This window comes from Oryctolagus cuniculus, chromosome 6, assembly GCF_051225735.1.
Source record: "Oryctolagus cuniculus isolate XC-2025 breed Fujian yellow rabbit chromosome 6, ASM5122573v1, whole genome shotgun sequence".
Taxonomy (NCBI): Eukaryota; Metazoa; Chordata; class Mammalia; order Lagomorpha; family Leporidae; genus Oryctolagus; species Oryctolagus cuniculus.
In genome coordinates this window covers 47,395,041-47,421,453 of record NC_142872.1, presented here as the reverse complement: position 1 = coordinate 47,421,453, position 26,413 = coordinate 47,395,041, and the positions used below count along the sequence as shown (strand labels likewise).

At 40.9% G+C, this 26,413-nt stretch overlaps 2 protein-coding genes across 6 annotated transcripts in view; one reads left to right on the top strand and one right to left on the bottom strand.

The window, feature by feature from the left end:
- The window catches only part of UBLCP1 (ubiquitin like domain containing CTD phosphatase 1), a 71,062-nt gene extending 66,364 nt beyond the window's left edge, over positions 1 to 4,698 (bottom strand). For both annotated transcript variants that reach the window (XM_089335012.1, XM_089335013.1), the window contains exon 1: positions 4,562 to 4,698. The gene's annotated coding sequence lies outside the window, so the exon portion shown is untranslated. The remainder of the gene's footprint in view (positions 1 to 4,561) is intronic.
- Positions 4,699 to 5,239: 541 nt separating this feature from the next.
- The window catches only part of RNF145 (ring finger protein 145), a 45,222-nt gene continuing 24,048 nt past the window's right edge, over positions 5,240 to 26,413 (top strand). For 2 of the 4 annotated variants that reach the window (XM_070076387.2, XM_089335011.1), the window contains exons 1-4: positions 5,240 to 5,381; positions 11,439 to 11,659; positions 17,903 to 18,011; positions 26,196 to 26,287. In XM_070076387.2, the coding sequence (XP_069932488.1) occupies positions 11,476 to 11,659; positions 17,903 to 18,011; positions 26,196 to 26,287 (385 nt within the window). In that variant the 5' untranslated portion in view covers positions 5,240 to 5,381; positions 11,439 to 11,475. Of the gene's footprint in view, positions 5,382 to 6,469; positions 6,754 to 10,153; positions 10,360 to 11,438; positions 11,660 to 17,902; positions 18,012 to 26,195; positions 26,288 to 26,413 lie in introns of those variants that run through there. The other 2 variants (XM_051844420.3, XM_002710188.6) reach the window with 2 other exon arrangements.

Sequence of the window (26,413 nt, the reverse complement as noted above, 5' to 3'; positions counted from 1 at the left end):
AATGCACTCAGGAAAATCTGAAAAATCCAACCTTGCCCCTCAAAAATTGACTTCTTCCTGTGCCTTCAATTCTTATTATCATAGATACTTTTATGCAAGGTAGAAATAGATAAATTTATTTTGGTATTAAAACTATGTAAGTTCTACTGCTTTTCCATCACCCATAAAAAGTATGTATCCAACTCTTATGGCTTTTTAATACAATTGATTTTTAATTATTTGAAAGGAAGAGGTATCTTCCATTTACTGATTCAATCCCCAAATTCCTGCAAAAGTTGGAGCTAGGTCAAGCTGAAACTAGGAGTCAGGAACTCCACCAGCTCTCCCATGTGGGTAGCTAGAATCTAAGTACTTGAGACATCACCTGCTGCCTCACAGAGTGCTTTTTAAAAAAAAAAAAAAATTTTTTTTTCATTTACTTATTTTTATCTGCAACTCTTAATAGGGATTTACAATTTCATCTCTATCTGACTTTGTATCACAAGAAAAGTTGCTAACCTAACAAGAAACAGGAGAGGGTAACTAATAATATTTATCCAAGACTTACTTTGTACTGAAACATTAACAAATATCATTTTATTTATTTTTTTCATTAAAAACCTGTGAAGTAGATACTAGATGACAAACAGAAGCACTTGTAAATTACCTACACTTGGACCTTGACACAGGGTCTCCCAGCTAACAAGTAGGGCACAGTTGAATATATGGCGAATGTCTCCTGATACATTGAAGGTAAGAATGTAAAATGCAGTAGTCACTTTGGAAAACAGTCTGCTAGTTTTTCAAAAAGTTAAACAGAATTACCATATGACCCAGCAACTGTCTCCTAAGTATACACCTAAGACAAATGCAAAAAAATTGTTCATAGAAAAACTCAAACACAAAAGTTCATAGCAGCATTATTCATAAGAGTCAAAAGTATAAATAACCCAAATGTCCATCACAAGATGCGGTATGTCCACACAATAGAATTTTATTTGACAAGAAAAATTAAGTATCAACACATATTACAACATGGATGGAAGCTGGAAACTTGCTAAATGAAATAAGCCAGACACAAAAGACTATATATTGTATGGTTCTATTTATATGTCATATCTGGAACAGGCAAATCTATGGAGACAGAAATATTAGTGGTTGCTTAGGACTAGGGAAAAAGGGGAGTGACAGCTAACTGATATGAGTTAGAAAGGATGAGGTTTTTGATGGGAAGCACTTACAGCAAAATGTTCTAAAACGATCACGATTATAGTGGAACAACTCTATGAATATACTAAAAACCACTGATTTTAATACAGGTGGATTATATGGTATATGAATTAATCCAAAAAAAAGTGAATTTCTCTTTACTGCTCTATTTTGTCTAACTGACTACAGTTTTCCTAGTAGAACAGGCTTTTAAAATCACACTGTGGAATTAGCCAGGTTGAATGTGATTCTACATATCATTTGGACTTTTCTGATCAAGAAAGTTGATGACTGAATTGGACATTTTTGAATATCCAGTTTGTTTTTTTAAACAAGAGAGAGAAAAATTGAAAGTTAGGAACAAATAAAAGTGTGTGAATGAATGAATGCATAAAAAATTCCTTTCTGTTATATTTCCAATATTGGTTACACAAGTTCTTTGGACTTTGGCTTCGTAATGTGAAACATGTTATACGAGATCTCATCTCTGGATCTAGAAGGCAGAGCACAGTGAACTGGCCATCAGCAATCTGCAGATTTGAAACAAAAGGCTGTTTCCATGTGATTATTAGCAATGGCCGGGTCTATAAGAGCTTCGGGAACTGTGGAGCAGCTAGAACTGCAACACATATACGGGCTTTCAAATTGCGCTGACTCCCTCCTTCATGCCTGATGCACATTGAAGATGCACAATAACCTTTAGACTCCAGAATGATCTGCCATTCTGCAGTCATAAACACTCTGCGTCTTCTAGCACCCTCAACTTAGTTCCTTTTATGACTAAACTGTGGCATTTGGGCATTTCCTTAAGTTTATTCCGGTACTCATGATAGGATCAGTGCCTGGCTTTTCCTGATTCAGGTTGGCTTGGGTGCCTCTAGGAAGCACCCAAGTTCCTCTACATTGTGATTGCTCTCATTTGAAGGGGAACTTCAAAAAGTCCATGGAAAATGGAATTAAAGCATATTGACTTTGATGTAAGAATTTTTTGAAATGCATGAAGTTTTTCCATAATACACATTGCCAAGGTGTAAGGATTCTCAATTTTTTTCTCACTGCAATAAACACAATAAATCTTTTATATGTTCCATGAACTTTTTTTTTTTTTTTTTTTTGACAGGCAGAGTGCACAGTGAGAGAGAGAGACAGAGAGAAAGGTCTTCCTTTGCCGTTGGTTCACCCTCCAATGGCCACCACGGCCAGCGCGCTGCGGCTGGCGCACCACGCTGATCCAATGGCAGGAGCCAGGTGCTTTTCCTGGTCTCCCATGGGGTGCAGGGCCCAAGTACTTGGGCCATCCTGCATTGCACTCCCTGGCCACAGCAGAGAGCTGGCCTGGAAGAGGGGCAACCGGGACAGAATCCGGCACCCCAACCGGGACTAGAACCCGGGGTGCCGGCGCCGCAAGGAGGAGGATTAGCCTAGTGAGCCGCGACGCCGGCCTCTATGAACTTTTTAAAACAGTATTTATTTATTTATTTGACAGGCTGAGGGGAGAGAGAGAGAGTCTTCCACCTGCTGATTCATTACAGGTAGTTTTTTAAATATCCTTGTATCTGAGTTGCCCTCTCTCCCATTCCAGTTGGGTTCTTCTTTTGGTTTTCTTTAGTTCCCTGCTTCTGGCAAGGTGGAGCTTTCCCAGAACTGGATTAGCAGCACTATAATAGTAGTAACCCTTTCATTACCAGAGTAATTTACTTGTTTTGAACTTCAGCATTTACAGGCAGCTGCTGCAAATTCAAAGGTAAAAGGACATGTGACTTTTTTCCTGCTTTCACAAGTCTAGAGTACTTACAGTGAGGATTTTATTTATGGCTTTGAAGCCATCTTTCACCCTTTTCAAAAAAGAAAGGCGAGATATGAGGTAGACCTCTTTTCCATTCAAACAAAACACAAATCTGGTAACAATACCTAAGTACCATTTTCAAGATTCTGCAGTTTATCCAAGATAAATAAATGAATCCCATTAGAATGCGATTTTACGTATATTTGACTTTGCAATCTTTTGTCGCAGTGTTCTCGGCCAAATCAGTAATTCAACTGTTAAAACAGGGAGAAAACCAAGGGATAGAGCCTTGCTATCTTAGGTGGCTTCCTATCCTAGTCATAAGTCTTGTAGCCTCTGTAATTTCTTACTTACCAGGCCACATAAAGAGAGTCATAAAACTGCCTTCCTGGGATGGGACAGGCTTAATCATTATCCTAAAGCAACCTAAATGCATCTGAATGAAAAGTACATAGAGATAATTATAAACACAATCCCTTGGAATTTTTAAAACTTTATTTCTACAGCGCTATCAAACGAATGGAAAACAAGTTATGCTAACTGTGGTTGAGGCCTGCAGGGATCACATATTCTAAATATAGAACTTACTTCTACAATTTTAGCCAGATGCAAAGTGTTCAGAATCAGGGGGTATGTCATTTAAAGTGCAGAGCCCTGGGGTGGGCATTTGGGACAGCAGCTAAGTTGTCACTTGAGATGCCAACATCTCATGTTGGAGAGCCTTGGATTGAGTCCTGGCTCTGCTTCAAATTCCAACTTCCTGCTAATGCTCACCCTAGGAAGCAGTAGTCAAGTCCTGTGAAGTCATTCAAGTGGGAGACCGCATTGAATTCCAGGCTTCCAGATTTAGCTTGGGCCAGCCCTGGCTGCTGTGGGCATTGTGGGAGTGAACCAGTGGATGGAAGATCTTTCTGTCTCACTGCTATTTAAATAAAACAAACAAAAAACCACAGAGGACAGAGCCATTTCCAAGAAAGGCTCTCAACACAGATACCAAGCTCATATTAATTTCACTTGTACAGGCGGAAGCTGAGGCTTCCCAGTTTCAGAATACACCAGTCAGCACAATTGCAACACCTTACCCATGACTGGGTGTGTGTCTCTTGTGTGCAGAAGCACTGTGGACATCAAAGGCCAGACCAGTTTCTAATGGCAACTGGCTCCCCGGGGAGCTAACCAAACAGAAGGCAAGGAACAGGGTAGGGATTTGGATGGCAGTAGTGGCCGAAATGAAGGTCGTGGCCCTGAAAGGTCCTGGAGAGGCAGGGCGATAGGGCTGGGAATAAGTCCTGCCAAGGCCCACAAGACTGACATTGTCAAATTGTCCTGGGCACACACATGCTTCAGGCTACGCATTGTGGGGAGCAGCGCTGGCACTAAAAGGTGCTACCATGGACATTAAATTAGGAAGGGCATCAGTGCCAGAGAATAGCCACAGCAAATAGGTTTCCTCCACGCTTTTTGGACCTCAGACCAAAAAACCAGAGAAACCTGCAAGCGTCTCTTCACAGTAAGATTCTACGAACCAAACAAAGCGATCAAAAAATGTAAAGACACGCACTCCAGCCAAGGCCTTCGTCCACTCACTTATTCCACGGAGGTCGGAGCCCACTCGGTGCTGGCCCCTGCCGCCACGGAGATGCTAGTGTAGTCCATTCGGTGAGGGAGCTGACAAAATTGTCACATCACTGCCACCGCGAACGCACGGGGGACAGGACCTGCCCCTCAAAGTCTCCCACGTGGTCCCTGCAGGTGAGTGTGGGTGTGAGCGCGCGCGGCTGGGGGTGCTGGGGAGCGTGCGAGAGCACGTGTGTCAGAATGGCGAGTGTCACAGTACGCGGACAGGTGTCGCCCCGGCACGCGTCTCCCTAAACGCCGAGCGGCTGTGCGGGCAGCGCGAGGCTTGTGTCTCCCGCCCACGTACCGCGGGCAGCGAGGGAAGCACCGGCGGGTGCGATTGTGAGTGAGCGCGGGCGCGCGCGGGGCGGGGGCGGGGCGCGCCGCGCTGGCCTGGCCGCGCGCAAGCGCAGAGCGCGGGAGCCGGGCCCGGCCGCCGCAGAGCGCCGGGGGCGGGAGGAGAGCGAGCCCAGGAGGCCATGGCCGCCGCCGCTGCCGCCGCCGCCGCCGCCGGCTGCTGAGGGGCTCGGCCCGCGAGCGCCTGCCTCCGCGGACGATGGTGACCGCACGGGTCGGGCCGCTGCCGCCGCCGCTGCCTCCACCTCCCAAGACGCAACAACCAAGGCCCGGCGCGGAGGAGCCGCCGCTGTGAGCCGCACCGTCCCGGCCCCCACCGCCGCCGCCGCCGCCGTCCGAGGAGAACGGGAGGCGGGCGAGAGAGCCGGGGAGTTGCGGAGCCCGCCCGTCCGCCCGCAGCGCCGCGCCGCCGGGAGGGAGGCCGCAGCCCGAGGTGACCGCGCCGCCCGGCCGGCCCCTTTCCATCCCTGCGCCCCACATCCTCTTCCCACGTCCTCGCTCCCCTCCCCCACCCCCTACTCCTCCTGGCCCCTCTCTCCTATCCGCCTCCCCGTCTCCCCTGCCTCAGCGGAGTCCGCATCCTTCTGCATCCGCATCAGCCCCTCCCTACACCCCCCAGCCTCTCTTGCGGCCCCCGGGAGCCTCTCAGTGTGCGCCCCGCTCCCGGGGCCCTGCACAGAGCCCCCCTTCTCCCGTTCCCGGGCCTGGCCGCCGCCGCCACCTCCCAGCCCTCCCATCCCGCCCTCTCTCCGGGGCCTGGGGATGCCCCGCACATTCCTAAGATGCCCTTACTCGCGGCTCGCCCCCTGAGCGCCCAACTTGAAGGCCCCCTTCGATCCTCTTTCCGGCCTCTCTTCGCCAATTTTCCTACCCAACTTTGCCGCTTTTGTGGCTTTGTCCACTTGGCTCCCAGGCTTTCCTCCCTCTTGCCTCTCGGCTCCCCTTGTTGGGTCTACGCAGCTCCAGACTAAGCCTCCCCACTTTGCTGCGGCGTGCGGCGGTTTGGGGGTGCGCACCGGCCTGCCAAGCGCTTCTCCGAACGAGGACCCGTCGCGCCGCATCCCGCCCGTCAGTCCCTCCTGACAGCCAGAGGGCTCGCTGCTCATCCCTTCTTTTTGTCCTCGCGGTTTCCTCTCCCGCGTGCCATTCCTTTGCCTCCCCTTCCAGTTCTGCTCTCCTCACTTGAGGGCCCCCACCCCCTCCCTGAGACCCCCCTTCCCTCCCGCTGTGGAGTGAGTCCCTTTTCTGTTCGGGAACGGTGAACTTCGCCCTCATCTTTCTTGGCTAGCCTTTTGGTGCGTGGCGCGCCGGAGCCGGCACCCTTGGCTAGGCGGGAGGGGAGCTCCGGGGCCTCTCTCCTGGCAGAGTTTTTGCTGAACGTAATCCCCTAGCCCCCGGGCGGCTGCTTGCTGCCGCCGCGCTGCCTGCTTGCTGCGAGCGGGTTGGGGTTACTAGAGTTCAAACGCATCTGAGATCAGCAGGCGTGGGGGAGGAGGTGCGGGGAGAGAGGAAGGGGCCTTTGCAGTGAGAAGGCATCAAAGATTAATGGATGGCTTTGCATCGCAGTCTGCAGTAAACAGGAAACTAGTCGGAAAGGAAAGGAGAGGACTGTGTGTCTTTCTCATTTTTTAAAATACGGAGTGTGCAGTTCTGACTCTTGAATCATGCCCAAAAGGATGAGCTGTCTGTGCTGCAGTCGTGAGCCAGGCTGAGCGCCCAATGGCAGAGGTAGCATTGTTGAGAGCCGGCCCTTGTGGACTCTGCCTTGGCCGTTGTGGAGATGATGAGGAACCGCAGAATTCCAGGTAGTTGATGTGGAGCTCAGGTACATACAGAGTTAGCGAGCCAGGCGTGGGAGTGGGGAGGACCAGCTATATTTAAAACGTGCCAGCGCTTATGTAAGAGGTGCGTTTTCTTTCCTGGTATCGCAGTTCTGAGCGGAGTTTACTTGGGATTTCGTGTTGTCCTGTTTCCAGGGCTTCACTGTCCTAACCGATGGACAACTAGAAAATCTGGCTTCCTTAGGATCAGTTTTGGTTGATGGTAGAATTTGGTGTTATGTAAACTGATGGTGAAAAAGGAGATTAACGATGATATTTTTGTTGTGATGGTGATGGGTAAAAAGGTGCAGAAACTTTCAGCTGTAACTTACTATATAAATATTGTTCCATACAGTTTTAAATTGACTCATGTGTCATTCTTATTTTTACTTTACTTTTTTAAAAGGGAGTTTAGGAGGTGTGAGTACTTTTTTTCTTTTAATGTCTTATTAAACATAGTTCTTCAACAGAGACCAGCTAACACTTTAAAAACCCATGTTATTCTTACTGTTTAGGATGATTTTTTTTATATTTAAAACTAAGATGCTGTGTTTTCAGGGAAGTGTAAAATGATGCTTCTTATGTTTGCTAACCCACAAATATGAATGGTACACTATGCAACATAATATCTGTATACTTGTCTGAAGTACCCATTCCAAGCCTGAGAAAGTCATATATTGCAGTTTTCTATGTCTTGTTTTCCTATTTGTTGAACTTCTCCTGTGGTTTTTGGAAAGAAATGCCATTTTTAAAGCTGTTTTAGTATGTAAAGCATCTTTGAGTCATATTCAGTTTACATTATTTGCAGAGACATCACATTGGAATTTTACTTTCTCATTTGTTTTTGCAGCTCAAGAAAAAAAATTTTAAGATGTTGCATGGAAAAGTAAAACAGTGCAGGAAATTTATATATTTGGCTTTAGGTGTGTCAGATCTTTAAATTTTCTTCACATTCAGCTCTCTTGTTCTTTTCCTAGGATGATTTGATATTGTTGGTTTTTTTTTTAGAGAGTTTTGAGTACTTTCTGAATTTAGAATGTGCTCCATTGCCCGTCTGACAATAAATCTTAGAAAAAGGTGAATTCTTTTTGAACCAAACATTATAGAGGTATAATGTCTTTACTTCAGGGGAGAAACCTCCATTTTTTCATTCATGTTAGTATAATACAGTGATTTGGCATATGTGAATTATTTCAGGTATCTGTAAACAAGATAAATAATTCACAGTTTTGTTTACATGTTGGTTTAGTGCTGTGCGAGTGTACACTAGCGTACAGGATTTATTTATAATGGTCACCACCTGTCTTATGTACCTCTACTCTAGAAAGATTCAAAATTATAAAGTTTGAAAAATGTGTTTGGTCTCTTTGACTTGCCTCTTAAGTTTTTTTATATGGCTAGCTTGCCAATATCTTGTCAAAATATCACTCATGCACAGAAATATGGAGCAGCGGCACTGCCATCCCATATGGGCACTGATTTGAGTCCCGGCTGCTCTTTTGATCCAGATCCCTGCTAGGGTGCCTGGGAGAGCAGCAAAGGATGGAAGTGCTAGGGCCCCTGTACCTGCATGGGAGACAGAGGAGGCTCTAGGCTCCTGGCTCCTGACTTGAATCAGCTCAGCTCTGGCTGTTGCAACTGTTTGGGGAGTTAACTAGCAGGTGAAGGAACTCTCTTGTTCTCTCTCTCTGTCTTTCAAGTAGATGGAATAAATCTTTTTTTTTTTTAAAAAAAAAAGAAGCCATTGAGTAAGCAATAGATTCATCAAGCTTCATTCTATCCAAGGTTCTTCCTAAAACATTTGAATCTTGAGTTGACCATACTGTTGAGTTTGAGGATTGCCCTTAAAAAAAAAAAAAAAAGTATTTATTTATTTGAAAGGCAGAGTTACAGAGAGGCAGAAAGAGAGAGGAGAGAGAGAGGTCTTGCATCTGCTGCTTCACTTCCCAAATGGTCGCAATAGCCAGAGCTGAGCTGATTCAAGCCAGGAGCCAGGAGCCTAGCGCTTCCTCTGTCTCCCATGCAGGTGCAGGTGGCCAAGGACTTGGGCCATAGCAGAGAGCTGGATCAGAAGAGCAGCCCGGACTTGAACCAGCGCCCATACGGGATGCCGGCTCTGCAGCTGAAGGCTTTACCCACTGTGCCACAGCAACAGCCCCAGGGATCATCTTCTCAGATATTCTTCTCTATTGACAGCTTTGGGGCCCAAGATTTTCTGATGATTCTTGTTATATATCTCAGGCAGGAGTTGTGAGCAGAAATTAAGGGGGAACGTGTCATTCTAGTGATGGCCTTCTTTCGTAATTCAGATGATCCTCTGTAAGGATTAGGGAGATTTTATTTTTCCCTTTGATTTATAATGCAGGATTGGGTATTTGTAAAATGTTTTCTATATCCCTGTAAGAGCTACAATAAATGGTGAAAATGGGTACATTTAAAAATAGCGAAACATTAAAAACAGAGGAAGTGTCCAAGTCAGATGAAATAAATATAGACTGCACATATTAACATAGACTGTTTCCCTACCTTTGTTACTTAAAAACAGAAGTGCAGTGGTTTATTTTGGATTCTACAGTTGGGAGCAATAGTGACTTTTCCATTGCAGAGTAAAGCCTGTTAGTGATCTTGTCATCTCAGTAGATGGTGATTTTTAGATGTGGCTGGGAATTTAGAAGAAAAATCTATCGTTCATATACTTGAAAATAAATTCTCAAAAGAGCATTGAGTTATCCATTTGACCACGAGACTAAGTAGTTATTTCCTGTATATTTCCTGAAATCATCTAGATGTCTTAGGTGTATTATACTTTTTACCAGCATGATAAACTAATGCACAAATATTCTAGAAAACTTGGCAAACAGAAAAAGAAGACTGTTGAAAGGATGTTGCTGTGACTTTTGCAGTGTATTTCTTCTCAGTATAATTGTTTATTTTTTTCTTTTAAATATTGACATCTCAGTGTCCTCGGGGAATTGATTCAAAGATACACCCCCAGCACCAGCACATGAATGCTGAACTCTGCGTTGGCTCAAGTATCTTATAAAAAAAGGCATAGTATTTACCTGTACCCTACTGTATACGTTAAAGAATTTCTAGATTACTTATACTACCAATAGGATGTAATAATGTATGAATAGTTATATTGTATTATTAGAGAACAGTGACAAGAAGGATTCTGTACATGTTTAGTACAGACTTCTTTTTTTCCCTAATATTTTCAATTCAAGGTTGGTTGAATCTGAAATGTGGAACACACAGATACAGGGTTCTATAATATCAAGAACTTTGAGACATTTAGTTGAGTTTCCTGAATGGTTTTTTAGTGCTTTCCCTCATAGGACAGAACTCTTTGGTTTTGATTTTTAAAATATTTTTTCTTTTGTAGGAAGATTATTTAAATAATCTTGTTCATTTAAGATAATCAGAATTACAGGATTTATAAAAATGCTAATTCTGTATTACAAGAAAACAGCATTTGGATTATCGTGATGGTTGATACATGATCACTGAAAAACTTGGGTTAACAGAGTGCTTGCTTGAGCTGCCTTTGACTTTTAACTGTCTCATCTAGGAAGCTATGAAAATTGGAGGGTAAGACGGAAACACTGACATTTTTAACCATAGGGTAGCAATCTGTCATTATAATATTTTTCAGAAATAAATGTTTTCGTTTGTCCCATAATGTCTGAAATTACTGCTAAAGCTAGCAGCGTGTTTAGCTTTCTCAGCAAAATTCTTAAAAGGAAATTGTCAGAGTGAGCTATCTAGAAGTATCTTTATTTTAAGTGTTTACCCACTTAAGTTTGCCCTGTTTCTCGGGTTAGTTTGCAGCTCTACCATATGAAGCAGTATTTCATTGAATTGTCCTTTTAAGTAGTGGATTATCCAGGAGATCCTGGTAACTGCCTTTCATTCCCTTCCTTCCTCTTTGCTTTTTTTTTTTTCTTTTTTGTTGTAATTAACATATAAGCAGAGATCTTACATACTCAGTGCCTGGCTTCTTGCGGTGTCTGCATTTCTGTGTATCAACGGAAGAATGTGATGAGCATTATTTTCCCACTTTGAAAGCAACTTATGGGAATTTTAGACTAAGTTTAATAATTAAAATAATAACATTGCAAGTGATGTCTCCTCCACCTTTGTCTACATTATGAGTTCTCTGGATTGTAAATTTAGTAGTTTAGTTTTGATTGTAAGTGAATAAGGAAAAGGATAGACTATGAGATGCTGCAGTTCACCAAATTTTTATTGAATAGCTTAGGTTTTTAATATAGTAAATATTTAAGATTTGCGTTCTTTTTCGAGAGTCACATATATCTCAAGCAATTTTATAGGAGTGAATTTTTCTTTTTTAATAAATTGGGCAATAGTACAGTATTCTTACAAGATGTTTGGTTGCTATGTGGCTATCTTTGAAGCTGATGGCCCTTTTAAAATAAATTTTAAGACTTGAACGTTTAATCAGAATCATAAAGTTGGATAGACCTGAAAGTATTGTGAAAACATTGCAAAGCTCATTTTATCAATACCTAAAAATAAGATATATTGCTAAGGAGTTTTATACACTCTTAACAGTTTTTGTATATGACCAACCCATTAGATTCATAAGGGGATATCTAAAAGCTATTTATATTGACTTATTTTTACATTTTGTATCTTCTGAATTTTAGGTCTGCTCCAAGAGGGAAATAACAAAAACAAAAAACAATGGCTGCAAAAGAGAAACTGGAGGCAGTGCTGAATGTGGCCCTAAGGGTGCCGAGCATCATGCTGTTGGATGTCCTATACCGATGGGATGTCAGCTCCTTTTTCCAGCAGATCCAAAGAAGTAGCCTCAGCAACAACCCCCTTTTCCAATATAAGTATTTGGCTCTTAATATGCATTATGTAGGTAAGTGGCTACATTGTATTTTCTAACCTTAGAGTGAACAATCCAATTTGTCTTTGTATGTTTTGAATTGTGGTTAATGAAGTTCAGTTATAGATCACAGTGATATAATCATTGGTGAAGGTTTATGAGTCTTGATTGTTTTATTTGTCTTATCATTCATTGCATTGAATTATTAGAACTAGAGTATGGCAGGCGGTCTGAGATTTATTTTACTGGGTAAAATTGGAAGACAGAAGAAAACATTTTTGAGTTTTAATATGATAAAATGTAAGTAATGAGAAATTCTTTTTCAGACATTTGGCCTCCTCTAATTTTTCCTTATTTTGGAATTTGTAGTAATTCAGAAATTTGTTGTTGTCTTTGAGAGGCCAAGAGAGAGCAAGCTCCTATCCACTGATTGACTCCCCAAAGGCCCACAGTTGCTGGGCCTGAGCCAAATTGAAGCTGAGAGCCAGGAACTTAATCCAGGTCTCCCATGTGAGTGGCAGGGACCCAACTTCTCAAGCTATCACCAGGGCCTCCCAGGATGTGCATCAGCTAAAAGCTACATTTGAGAGTGGAGTCAGGACTTGAATCCAGGCATTTTGAGATAGGATGCAGGCATCGCAACTGGCAGTTTAACCACCATGCCACATGCCTGTCCCAGAAGGTAAGGTCTTTGAAATGCAATATTCTTTATTATTTCTGAGAAAACTAAAACATTAATATTACTTGAGGAGTCAGTGCTGCGGCATAGTGGGTAAAAGCCGCCATCTGTAGTGCCGGCATCTTATATGGGCGCTGGTTTGAGTCCCAGCTGCTCCACTTCCAATCCATCTCCCTGCTCTGGCCTGGGGAAGCAGTGGAAGATGGCACAAGTCCTTGGACCCTTGCACTCACATGGGAGACCTGGAAGAAGCTCCTGGCTCCTGGCTTTGGATCAGCCCAGCTCCAGCTGTTGTGGCCATATGGGGAGTGAACCTTTGTTTCTCTGCCTCTGCCTCTGCTTCTCTGTCACTCTACCTTTCAAATAAATAATTAAATCTTTAGAAAACAATCAGTTGAATATAAAGTGTTCATTTCAATGAAATGAAATGTGGGAAATGGTACTAAAATATTTTCTTTTTAAAAAATACTCCTAGAATGGTATTATGCCTTGAGCTTACTGGTGAAAGTAATGGTGAGTATTAAAACTATAGTAGCACAACATTCTTAACTATTGGTTTGACAAAGGTATAAAACAGTTTTACAAAAGTATATTTGCAGCAATACTCATAAAAAAACAGATGTTTCTTTTTTTGGTTGTTTCTTTTTAAAATTTTAGCTCCCGCATATAAGGGAGAACATGCAGTATTTGTCTTTATGAGTCATGTTATATCTTTCAATGTTATGTTTATTAATTCATTTGGAGTTGATTTTGAAGTGTAGTGTGAGGGACCAGTGTTGTGGTGTAGAGGGTAAAGCTGCCACTTGTGGTGCCATTGTTCTGTATGGGTGCTGGTTTGTGTCCTGGCTGTTCCACTTCTGATCCCACTCCCTGCTAATTCCCTTGGAAAGCAATGGAATATGGCCCAGGTGTTTGGGGCCCTGCCACCTACGTAGGAGACCTAGAAGAAGCTCCTGGCTGCTGGCTCCAGTCTGACCCAGCACTGACTGCCAGTTGCAGCCATCTGGAGAGAATAAACCAGTGAATGGAAGATCTCTTTCTCTGTAACTGATTTATTTATTTATTTATTTATTTATTTTTGAAGATTTATTTGAAAGACAGAGTTACAGAGAGAGGTAGAAACAGAGAGAGAGACCTTCCATCAGCTGGTTCACTCCCCTGGTGGCTGCAACGGCCCAAGCTGTGCTGATCCGAAGCCAGGAGCAAAGAGCTTCCTCTGGGTCTCCCATGTAGGTGCAGGGGCCCAAGGACTTGGGCCATCTTCTACTGCTATCCCAGGCCATAGTAGAGAGCTGGATCAGAAGAGGAGCAGCCGGAACTAGAACCGGCTCCCATAAGGAATACCTGTGCTTCAGGCCAGGGCTTTAACCCGCTGTGCCACAGTGCCGGCCCCTGTAAGTGATTTTCAAATAAATCTTAAAATAAAAATAAAAACTTAAGAAAATAAGCAACAAATTTAAAAAAAAAGAAGTGCAGTGTGAGGTAAGGATTTCACTTGATATTTTTCCCCTTATGTTCTACCACAGTGATTTGCAATGCTGCCATTAATATGAACCCAAACTCTAATGACAACATGGATGTATTGCTGGATTCTGTCTTCTGCTGTACTGAACTATCTACATCAACATATTTTTTAAAATTACTGTAACTTTGTAATAAATTTTTATATCTGGAAAAAAAGTAATGGTGAGAGATTAAGGAAATACAGGCATGAGACAGATTAAATTAATCTTGAATAAAAGTCATGATCATAAGTTTTAGGTTAATTTTTAGTTTGCATTTGTGTGTGTCACAATATATTTTTATCATTGCTATTGTGTAATTCCAGTCATGGCTCAAGGGGTGTTTTGTAGTGTTTGTTAATAATATTTTAGTTAGAATTGCCCATAATGAAGCATATTTTTCATAGAAAACTATGGAGTTTTGTCCTGTCTCTGTGGGAAATATTTTAATCTAGAGGAGGACTTCCTGGGTTCCACATTTTAGCCTTGAGAACCCCCTGTGGCTCTAAGAGAGCACCAGGCAAGCCACTATGAGAAGAGTGGTATTGTAGGAAAGACACTGCACAAGCAGCAAAACATCTGGGCTCAATAAGCTCATCTCTTGTAGCTGGTACTAACTTGGGAAAGTCTGTGAAATGAGAAGGTTCCTTTACATTGCAAAACACTATAATTCTCAGCCCTTTATTAAAGGCTTTCTATGTTAGCCAATTTATGGAAAGTAATTCCAGTCAGTTGTAGAACAATTGGGCACTTGGCTAAGACTTTTAGCTTCATCAGCAAAGTAATTCACCCTGTGGTTTAAAAAACATACTTATCATATATTATTTCTGAACAAATTGGAATATTTGCTAAAAGAACAGCTGCCCAATAGCCAGAAACATTAGAAATTGAGTGGGTTCTAGTACCGTTGAAGTTCATCTTTTCTGGCCTATCACTTTGGGATCTCAGCTGAGCCTTCTTAAATATACTCATTACATGCCTCAGGAGAGGAAGCTCCGTGATTACAAGAGTGGATATTTTCAGCTTGAACATATTTTAGTTGGAGTAATCTCTGTCAGATATTATGTAGTATTGGTGTAATGATCCAGTTTGCAGGATTTTATGCTAAAGTTCATTTACTAATTTTTTTGATTTTTAAAACTGGTAATATACTTATGTTTAAAAATGAAAAAAGTATAAGAAAGTATACAGTGAAAGGTATCTCCTGTCTTTCTTTGTTCCTTGCCCACTAAGTTCTCACTCTGAGTCCCAATAAGTAGCTACTATGTTTTCCTTATGTGTAAATCTGGAGATATTTTATGTGTATATAAATAAATGTTTCCCCTTTTTGTTCAGTTGTCAGCCTAATGTACACAGTTCTGAACCCTGATTTGTGTTTATGTTCTGTAGAGCCATAACGACTGCTTTTAGATATTCATGAAATAAAGTTTAGTGCTTTGTTCTTTTTTATAGAAAACTTTTATTTAATAAATATAAATTCCAAAAGTACAACTTTTGGATTATATTGTTTTTTTTTCCCTGTGCTCTGTTTTTTAATGTTGACACTTTCCATTCTGTCAAATCTTAAAACTCTGATTAGATGTTAAGGACTCCTATCTTCCTGTCCCCAAAGCTGTTTTCCAGTGGCATAGTGTGTATCCTTGGATGGATATTCTGTAATTTATTGAGCAATCTATTTGTGAATATTTTAGATAAATTTTATTCTGCTGTAGTTCATACAGCATTGTGCTTAATAACTTTATATAGCCATAATTTCAGCAGATGCAAATATAATCTTAAGTTAAATTACTAGGAATGAGATGGACAGGTTAGAGAGTATATATACATTTGTAATGTTGATAGATATTATTCTTTTATTTTATTTTATTTTTTTTTATTTTTTTATTTTATTTTATTTTATTTTTTTTATTTTTTTATTTTTGACAGGCAGAGTGGACAGTGAGAGAGAGAGACAGAGAGAGAAAGGTCTTCCTTTGCCGTTGGATCACCCTCCAATGGCCGCCGCTGCAGCCGGCGCACCGCGCTGATCCGATGGCAGGAGCCAGGATCCAGGTGCTTTTCCTGGTCTCCCATGGGGTGCAGGGCCCAAGCACCTGGGCCATCCTCCACTGCACTCCCTGGCCATAGCAGAGAGCTGGCCTGGAAGAGGGGCAACCGGGACAGAATCCGGCGCCCCAACCGGGACTAGAACCCGGTGTGCCGGCGCCGCAAGGTGGAGGATTAGCCTATTGAGCCACGGTGCCGGCTTGATAGATATTATTCTTAAAAGGGTTTCATCATTTTGCACCTTTACAGTGTTTGAGCGTTCTAGCAATCCTACATCCTTTTCAAAACAGCCTGTTATCAAACTTCTGTATTTACAGTAGGTGAAACATTAATTTTCTTTTACTTGGTGTAGTTTTGATTTGATTCTCTTTTTTGAGCCAGATTGAACTTAATTCTGTGTTAAGAAAAATTTATTTCTTATAAGAATTGTCAGTTCGTGTCTCTTGCCCAATTTTTATGGGATTGTTAGCCTTTTCTTTTTTTAAAAGATTTGTTTTATTTATTTGAAAGACCGAGTTACAGAGAAAAGAAGATAAGAGAGAGAGGTCTTCCATGTGCTGGTTCACTCCCCAAATGGCTGCAAGAGTTGGAGCGGAGCTGATCCAGAGCCAGGAGCCAGGAGCTTCTTCCGGGTCTCCCACATGGGTGCAGGGGCCCAAGGACTTGGGTCATCCTTTTTGCTTTCCCAGTCTTATTAGCAGGGAGCTAGATTGGAAATGGAGCAACTGGGACTTGAACCGGCGCCCATATGGGATGCTGCCTCTGTAGGTGGCGGCATTACCTGCTACGCCAGAGTGCTGGCCCCAGCTTTTTCTTAACAGTTTGTGGGAGTTTGGTTTACATTAGGGAAATTAACCCTTCATTATGAATTGAAAATATTTTTTTAAAAAGATTTTGTTTATTTGACAGGTAGAGTTACAGACAGTGAGAGAGAGAGATAGAGAGAAAGGTCTTCCTTCCGTTGGTTCACTCCCCAAATGGCTGCAATGGCTGGAGCTGTGCCGATCTGAATCCAGGAGCCAGGTGCTTCTTCCTGGTCTCCCATGCGGGTGCAGGGGCCAAAGCCCTTGGGCCATCTTCTACTGCTATCCCAGGCCACAGCAGAGAGCTGGACTGGAAGAGGAGCAACCAGAACTAGAACTGACACCCATACAGGATACTGGCGCCGTAGGCGGAGGATTAACCTAGTGTGCCACGGCGCCAGTCCCGAAAACATTTTTTCTACTTTCAGTTCTCTGATTTGATTTTTGATATGTTGACTTGCAAACATCTTTTTAAAAATGTGGCTGAATTTATCTAAATGTGTATCTAAATAATTGGAGACCCATTAGTCCAGTCTACACACTTGATTATTATATACAAGGCATTATTTTGAGGCCTCCAGTTCTGAGCTTCATTTCCCAGTATGCTTTTTGGTAGTACCAAATTCTACTCTAGCTTAGAGAATTTACTGTCTCCTGAAAGTGTCCTTTGTGCTTGTATGATTGTTGTATCTGCTCTTCTCTTTCCCTGGAGAATTTCTCCTTTCTCCCTAGTCTGGTAAAGAATCATTCATCTTTTGAGGGCCAGTTCAGACTTAACCAACTGTTCATTTCCCCCTTTACTACCTACAATTTACAAAACCTCAACAAACTCCCTTTCCCTTCCATTCAAGAGAAACCTTTCTAATGAAATGAACACCCTCAGAGAGTGACATTAAAACACCCTGACCTTCCTCTGAGACTAGAAAGGATAATAGAATTTGGGTAAAACAAATGAGTAGACTTCATGGAGAGGTAGTTGATGAATCAGGTCACACCTTTGTGGGATGTATTTGACTTTAATGTGGAAAAATCTACAAAAGAAGTGAAAATGCTTTATATACTCAACAGACAAGCCTGTAGTGATATTGTGCTCAATTTACTGTTGTAGTGAAATAGAAAACTTCCAAACTTGTTGAAAACTACTTGGAAAATAATTTATTTCAAGCTTTTTCTATTCGTATAATTCATTGGGATTCTAAGGAAGATTCATATTTTATTTATATATCTCTCTCAATATCTGTTACAGGTTATATCTTAAGTGTTGTGCTGCTCACCTTGCCCAGGCAGCACCTGGTTCAGCTTTATCTCTATTTTTTGACTGCCCTGCTCCTCTATGCTGGTCATCAAATCTCCAGGTAAGAATGTGACCCCATCTTTAAAATATATCACTGAATATAAAATTTTTTCTTGCTAATAAGTACTTCCATAAACACCATTAAGAAGCTAAGGCTTTGGTAGGTATTCAAAAACAGTTTTATAAGTAAATATTAATCTACAGGATTAATATCTGGTGTGGTGCTCAGTTTTCACTCTTGAGATATCCCTGGTCTTAGACTCAGTCATGAAAACAAGTTAAGCTCTCTCTCTAGTATGCCTTTCCACTAAGCTTAAGTGGAAGTCCAGGGACCAATATGACACCAAGAACAGGATGTCTTCTCATTCCAATACTACCAGCCCCAAACCCTTCACAGTCTGTTCCTCTTTATGTTATGAGAGAGAGAGAGAGAGAGAGAGAGAGATATCTCACTTGAGTGACAGAAAATGAAAATGGTCCATGATTCCAGTTTTGAATGGAACACAGCTTCACTGGACCACTGTGAAGATTACCAGAAGTGCAGCACTATCCTGAGAGTTCCAGATTTTGCAACTTTGACATCAGAGGATATACCCTTGGTAGTGGCAGTAGCAGAAGTTGAAAGAGTTAAGACAACATCCTAAACTGATTTACCCCCTACCATGTGCAATGCCTGAGACTGGGCTAGGCCAAAGCCAGGAACTGGGAACTCAATGCAGGGTTCCCACTTGGATGGTAGAAACCTAATTGCTTGAGACATCACTGCTGCTTGCTAGGGTTTATATTAGCAGGAAGCTGGAATTGGGAGTTGAAGCTGAAAATTGAACCTAGACACTTTGATATGAAATGTAGGGTTGTTAACCACTAGGGCAAATGCCTGCCCCTATTTATCCATTTTAAATAAATTTTCTATCTGTAGAGTTAGGGTCTAGGCTGTGGAGTCAACATTACAGTATGTGTCAGTGTCTGGGCACCTAAGAGCCACTAAGATCTTGGATCGATGAGTGGGTGGTTGGATAGGTCTGAATTCAAGACCCCTTGTTTGCTACTACATAAACTTGAGTTTTACTTACTGGAAATGTAACCTTAATTTCATCACTTAAGCAGTTGTAAGATCCGGTAAGTTGACATGTGTAAAGCTCTTAACACAATTTCTGACACATAGTAAACGCTCAGTGAATTTTAACATTCTTAATGTCTTATTTTAGAACACAAGAATATTTTGTGAACATATTCTTAGGTGTTAATATTTTAAAAAACAATTTTAAAATGTTAGTATACCATGGTATATCTATATAATGATAGCTTTTTAGAGTTAATATTTTTTTTAAGATTTATTTTATTTATTTCAAAGACAAAATTAGAGAGAGAGGTAGAGACAGAGAGAGGTGTTCCATGGCTTTAACCTGCTGTGCCACAGTGCCGGCCCCTGAGTTGATACAGTTTTGATGAGCAATCAGGAAAATCTCAGTGTTCAAGGAAAGAGCTATTACAATTGTAGCTTTTATTACACTTATAATTTTGGATGAAAAACTATGATCTGGCCTTTTCCTTCATGGTCTTTTTGGTTTCCATGTGGTTTAGTGATGTAGTGATGGCTAAAACCATGTAGCTCTATATTTACAGTGCTACATTCCAGGAGTTTCCAGAGAGGCCAAAACTCCATTTTGCAAGGAAAAAGGGGACTCAAGTAGTCAAAGGGTTTATAAAAAAAAAGCTTTCTTCTCACCATTGTTTTTGTGGTAGTTTCAGTTTTTTACCCTAATGTTTAAAGGTTGCTGTCATTACTAGGAAATTTAAACGTATTTTAAACAAAAAAAATTTTAAATAAACTTTTGTAGTGGATAAAACACTTCTTGTTCCTCTTTCATTTTGATCATTATTCAGTCCTTTGAGGTTTGCAGATGAAAAAACTCAAGTGCATAAACTGGAAGAAAAATCCCAGATTTTAACCTGAATCCAGGTTTGTTTGTTTTTTAAAGATTTATTTATTTATTTGAAAGAGTTACACAGAGAGAGGAGAGGCAGAGAGAGAGAGGTCTTCTGTCCGATGGTTCACTCCCCAGCTGACCGCAACAGCCAGAGCTGTGCCAATCTGAAGCCAGGAGCAAGGAGCTTCCTCCGGGTCTCCCACGCAGGTGCAGGGACCCAAGGAGTTGGGCCGTCCTCTACTGCTTTCCCAGGCCACAGCAGAGAGCTGGATTGGAAGAGGAACAGCCGGGACTAGAACCGGTGCCCATATGGGCTGCCTGTGCTTCAGGCTAGGGCGTTAACCAGCTGCGCCACAGTGCTGGCCCCTGAATCCAGGTTTTTTAATTCCTAGTTTAGTCCTGTAAGGGAGGCAGCATGCTTAGTGGAAAGAAAATCATTTCTATTTTTATTTTATTTATTTTTAAAATAAACATCTTTATAAATTTTTGTTGTTGTTTATTTTAATTATTTGGAAGGCAGGGAGAGAGAATCTCTCCTTCTGATTCACTTCCCAGATAGCTGTGAGAGCCAGGACTGGATGGGCTGAAGCTTGGAGATGGGAACTCCTTCCGGGTCTCAAATGTGGGTGTCAGGAATACAGATACTTGAGCTGTCAGATCTGCCTCTCAGGATGCACAATAGTAGGAAGCTGGACTCCAGCCCACACCCTTCAATATGGGATTTATGTTTCCCAGGCAGCCTCTATGTCCCAAGTAGTATCTTAGCCACTGAGCTAAACAGTTGCCCTGAAAATCTGTTTTGGAATCAGATTAAGTATGGAATTGTTTCCCTGTGTAGTAAATATGTTACCTCAGCAAGTTACTTCTTTGTAACTATAGACTGTGTATCTTACGGACTTTGTTTTGTATTGAATGAATGAATGAATTTTCATGTTAGTATAATTTCTACTACAAAGTATAAATATATAATTTATGTAATAATATAATTTGTCTCACAAAAAGATAGTAAAAACATGCTATCCTTGAATTACTTGCCATATCACAGAATAAATACTGAGATTTGTACATATCACATTTATAGGATAGTGAGGTTGAACTTCTTAGTTTTTAAAAAAATAATGGTTCAGATTGCATATGACAACTTCCTAACCAAGTATCTTTTTAAAAAAATAACAGCTTTATTTAGGTATAATTCATATATCTGTTTAAGTATGCAGCTTAGTGAGTTTTAGTGTATTCACAGAGTTGGACAAACCGTCACCACAGTAAATCTTGCAAGATTTTCATCACCCCAAAAAGAAACCACTTCCCCATTAGTGTATTTGTCTGTATATATTATTTATATCTACCTATCTAATCTATCTGGTTTTTGAACATATGTTCCTTTTTGTTTGCCTGTACTGGGAAAGGTAAATTGGAGGGTTCATTACTTTCTTGCATGGGGACGTCATTCGGGTTTCTTTGGCTTTGGAGTTAACATTGCTTGAAAGCTAGCGTAAATGGCCACAATGTACAGATTGTCCCTAGGTTGTTTAGTGCCTGAGTCAGAGTGTGTAAGAGACTGCTGTCAATACAGGTCTTTCCTCAGCTGGTGAAGTAGTAAGCTCCTAGGGGTTTTCTTTTTGTCATTTAAATTCTATAGCTTTTATCTTTCTCTGTGTACCAAGAATTTTTTAATTGCAAGTTGTGGTTGAGGCCCTTCTCATATCTTCCATAGCTGTTATGCCCAAATGATTTTAATCAAAAGAGAAGGAAAGTAGATTTGAGAAGTGTTTATTGTATTAGTACTCAGGGCTGTTAGCATTCTACAAATTGTGCGACTGAAGAAAGAGGTTTGAGAAGGAAAAAATTTAATTTAGTTACAAGTAGAATTACAGGAATTCTTGCTTCTGATCATCATAATTAATGTATTTTACGATTTTAAATCCTCTAAATTGAAAAACTGTAATGTCCTTCTTGAACAGCTCATTGAAATAAAATGTTAAAATGTAGAACTTTGTGACTTTGCCTCAAGCTAATTATTGGTCTAAAATAATGTGATGGAATATTGGATAAATCCATCTTTGGATCCTTCGTATTTAGGCTTGCTGTCTTGTTTTTATCTTGTGAGTGAGTCTCACAAGACTCACAAGACTGAATAACCAAGAGTTCTCATTGTCAGCGTGAGATGGCCCAAAGATGTCCATAAGTTAAATAGAGATCTTTGTTAGCATTGATCCTTATTTCAGTTCTCTGCAGTTTGGGATGTGATGCCCAAATTCTCCTTTCAGAGGAGAGAGTGTATAGGGGCTGCATGGGTGTACTAGGTAGTTTGACTCCCATCAAAACCATTCCCCTGGTTCTGGCAAGCAAAGCCCAGCTGGTCCAGTGAAGTCTGCAGGCTTTTTGGGCCTGGCTGTCGTTACTGAAATGGGGCTTATTGAGGAGTCAGCCAGAAGAACTGTCTTGAGAGAGAGGAATTAGGCAATGAGGCACGGGCCAAGAATCCTAGTGGAAATATTAATTTCCAGGGTAAGGTAATTGATACAGATACTTAGATTGGACAGGAATGAAGAATGTTGGGGAAGCGCTGTTTTGGGGGTTCTAGAAGAGGACAAAATATGAGAGCCAGAGGGAGGAAGCTGCTTAATTAACATCAAGGTGTTCTCATTGTGGCCAAAAGATTGATTATTATTCTGAGATGCAGTCCTCCCTTAGTGTCCTATAATCACAACAAATTACAAAGTATTGAATATAGAGAGAATGAAAGAGAACTACACGTAAAATAGAAAGGTTTAGAAAGTTAAGAGGAGGCTTGAGTAACGAAAGAATGGAAAAGATAAGGAAGTAGTTACATTAAAACCTTATTTATATAACCCAATGAAATAGATTGATAAATAAAATATGTACTTGTGATAAAAGAAAGGCAGCTAAAACTGATTAAGAACCTGGAAATGTTGAGAAGAAAGATAAATTTTTCAGTATAGCTATGAACTGAAAAGTGAACTCTTTTTAAAAACAGTAAAATGGGAGTGGGTGTTTAGCCCAGCAATTAAGATGCCTATATCCCATAATGCAGTATGTGGATTTTGAGTCCTAGCTCTATCTCTGGAATCCTAGCTTTCTGCCAGTGCAGACCCTGGGAGTAAACAGTGATGGCTGAAGTTGTTGGATTCTTGCCACCCATCTGAGAGACCTGAATTGAGTTCTTGTCTCCTAACTTTGGCTCTAGCCCAGCCTGCCCATTGCTGATCATTTGGGAAATGAACCAACAGATGGAAGATTGCTTTTTGTGTCTCTTTATGTCTGAAATAAAAATTTTTAAGAAGCCTTTCAAAGTCCTCACAACAGTCTCTATTTTTTCTTTATAATGCTTACCACAATTGTAAGGATAAGTATTGTCTGCCCTCCTGGTTTGTGAGCTGCATGCTCATGGACATGTCTTGTTTACTGTAGTCTTCAGGCCCTGGTGAAGATGATTTCAGCATTTTATGTGTACAGTAATTCCTTTTTGAGTTAAAAAAAAGTAATTAGAGAGTGGTGGGGGTTGTACAGCAGGTTAAACTGCTGTTTGAGATGTCTACATCTCATATTAGAACACCTGCAATTAAGTCCCACCCAGTTGAGTTTGCTGCTTGTGTGTGTAGGAGGCAGAGATGATGGCCCACGTCCTTGGATTCTTGGCACCAGTGTGAGACCTAGATGGAGTTCCTGGCTCCTGGCTTTTTCCTGATGTAGCCTAGCAGACATCTGGGGATTGAACCAGCAGATGGAAGATTGATTTCTCTCTGTCTCTTCCTTTGTCTTTGTCATTCTGCCTTTTCAATAAATAAATAAGAATTTTAATTTTCCTTGAGATAAACTCTAAAGACATGCTTTATAAATGAAGAAAAACTAAAAGAGGCGATGAAATAATGCAGAACAATTAACAAATGTCTCAGAAGTAAGAAATTCTAGAATAATGCTGAGTTTGCTGAGTTGTAATACAAAACATCAGTAATATGTCAGAAGCAATCTGGAGAAAGAAAAGATGGCAGGTACCTCACTTTTGTCTCACCTAGGCCTTCACTAAGGGCCCTGGGACTGAGGCCCTTCTGAGATACTTGTTTTTGGCTTCTCCTTGGGAATAGTGCTCCTGTACATATCACCCCCCCCCCCCATTATTTAGGATAAAATTCATGTAACATAAAGTTAACCATTTTTAAGTAAATAACTCAGTGGCATATAGTACATTATGTTGTGTCACTGTCAGCTGTATTACTTTATCACCACCACCAAATGAAACCCAGTGCCTGTTAAGCAGTTACTTTCATTTCCCCCAGCCCCTGGCAACCACTGATCTGCTTTCTGTTTTTTTGGGTTTTCCCTGGTCTCTGTTGAAGAGGGGTATGTCATAGCCTAAAAGAAATTACTGGACTTTCCAGGCCTAAGTATGATTTGGTTTCAGGATTATATCTCTTTTAAATATAAATTTTAATTTAAAGGACTTTGTAAGTAGTAATGGCGTTTATATTTATGCCTTATTTTAAATTTTAATGTTTTAGCTTTCTATCTTAAAACTGTAAAATGTAATAGTTGCATTGATGGTTACAGATACTTATGTGTTACTTGTACATTTTGTGCCTTTCTACCTTAAAATAGGGTTATTCAAGTGCTATAGGATTGACACTTTGGACCTGGTAATGCTGGGGGCTGCCTTGTGCATGGTGGGATGTGTGCGGATGTTCCCAGACATTGCTTAATATCCCTTCAAAAATTGCCTGGGGTTAAGTCATGACATTGAAGTCATTCTTCTTGCGAATGTTGCTTTCTCTTTGAGTAGAGGGAGATTATTAATACAATGTGTGTTAGCTGTAGTCATAAAGTGATAAAGGAGGGTTGCTAGATTACCTGTGAGCTTAATCATTGATTTCTCTAATCATACCCAAAACTGTTCCCAATTTTTAAGAAAAAATTCTTATAGTTTTGATTTTTTTTGGGGGGGGCAGTACTTCCCCAGTGGATTATATAAAGTTCTTTCGATTTTGGCTGTGCTATGCCAAAGGAATTCAGCTTGATTGCCTAATAGGAAGTAATTTCCTGGAAAAAGTAAATACATCTCTATGAGTTTATTCAGAAATACTTGAAATATTCAAGCTGTTTTAAAATACAGTGAATAAAGCATTGAACAGCTGAAGAAAAAAAGAATTTTTTTCCCACAAATTTCCCTTTGGTGCCAAAAGAATTCAAGACAGCAGTCTTCCAGTGCTGCCAGTTAACTTACTGATGATAAATTAAGTTCTCCCTTTTGTGTTTCTCGCCTATGTCTCCTTAGAGTGTAAAAGGCTTTTTGGTTACTACTTACAGCTAATTGTTTCTTAGTAGTCACATGTCAGATGAATTAAAAGGAATAATTTGTTTGATCTATAGGTCATTTCAAAATAGATTTGTAGCCTACTTAGATATTCTCATCAGAGATTCCCTATAAAATTGAAATGACAGTTTTTAAGTATTGCCCTGCTCTAAACCAGTTTTCTACCTGTTGTTCAGTTTTATCTGTAACAGAATATAACTGGGGACAAAATTGGGGGGGAAATAGGAGAGTGCAACTGGAAGAAAGATGAAAGAGATGGGGCCAGCGCCGTAGCTCACTAGGTTAATTTTCCGCCTTGCAGTGCTGGCATCCCATATGGGTGCCGGGTTCTAGTCCCAGTTGCTCTCTTCCAGTCCAGCTCTCTGCTGTGGCCCAGGAAGGCAATGGAGGATGGCCCAAGTGCTTGGACCCTACACCCGCATGGGAGACCAGGAAGAGGCTTCTGGCTTCAGATCGGCACAGCACCGGCCGTAGTGGCCATTTGGGGAGTGAACCAACAGAAGGAAAACCTTTCTCTGTCTCTCTCTGTCACTGTCTAACTCTGTCTATCAAATTAAAAAAAAAAAAAAAAAGGATGAAAGAGGGGCAATTTGATGATTATCATTAGGTATTACCAGTTATGCAGTGAAGTTGAGAGATGATGTCTCAGTACTGACTTTTGCTGGGCATAAAGTAATTTAAGGAATCCTGAGAGGAAACAAAATTTCAAACAGCGTAGCTTTAGCAGCTGTCTGTGCATAGTAGAATTGTTTCAATAATGTCTGTTTTTAGTGCATGGCAGATGGAGTTTCTATATAATTCTTTATACCTAAATTTTTCTTCACATGTTAAAAGAGGCATTTTTTTTAAGATTTATTTATTTATTTGAAAGAGTTACACAGAGAGAGGAGAGGCAGAGAGAGAGAGGTCTTCTGCCCAGTTTTTTTCCTTCGTATATGCTTGGAATATATATAATACCTTCTTGTATATCTTTCTTATTCAGGGACTATGTTAGGAGTGAACTGGAATCTGCTTATGAAGGACCAATGTACTTAGAACCTCTTTCCATGAATCGGTTTACCACAGCCTTGATAGGTAAGTGTTGTAAAAGAATTAATAGTGCAGATTGGAGCCAACAGCCCCATCATTGCCTTATAAAATTGGTGCACTCTTGCTTAAAATTAGAAAACTTAGTTGTTCATTGAGCTCTTTCCCAGTACA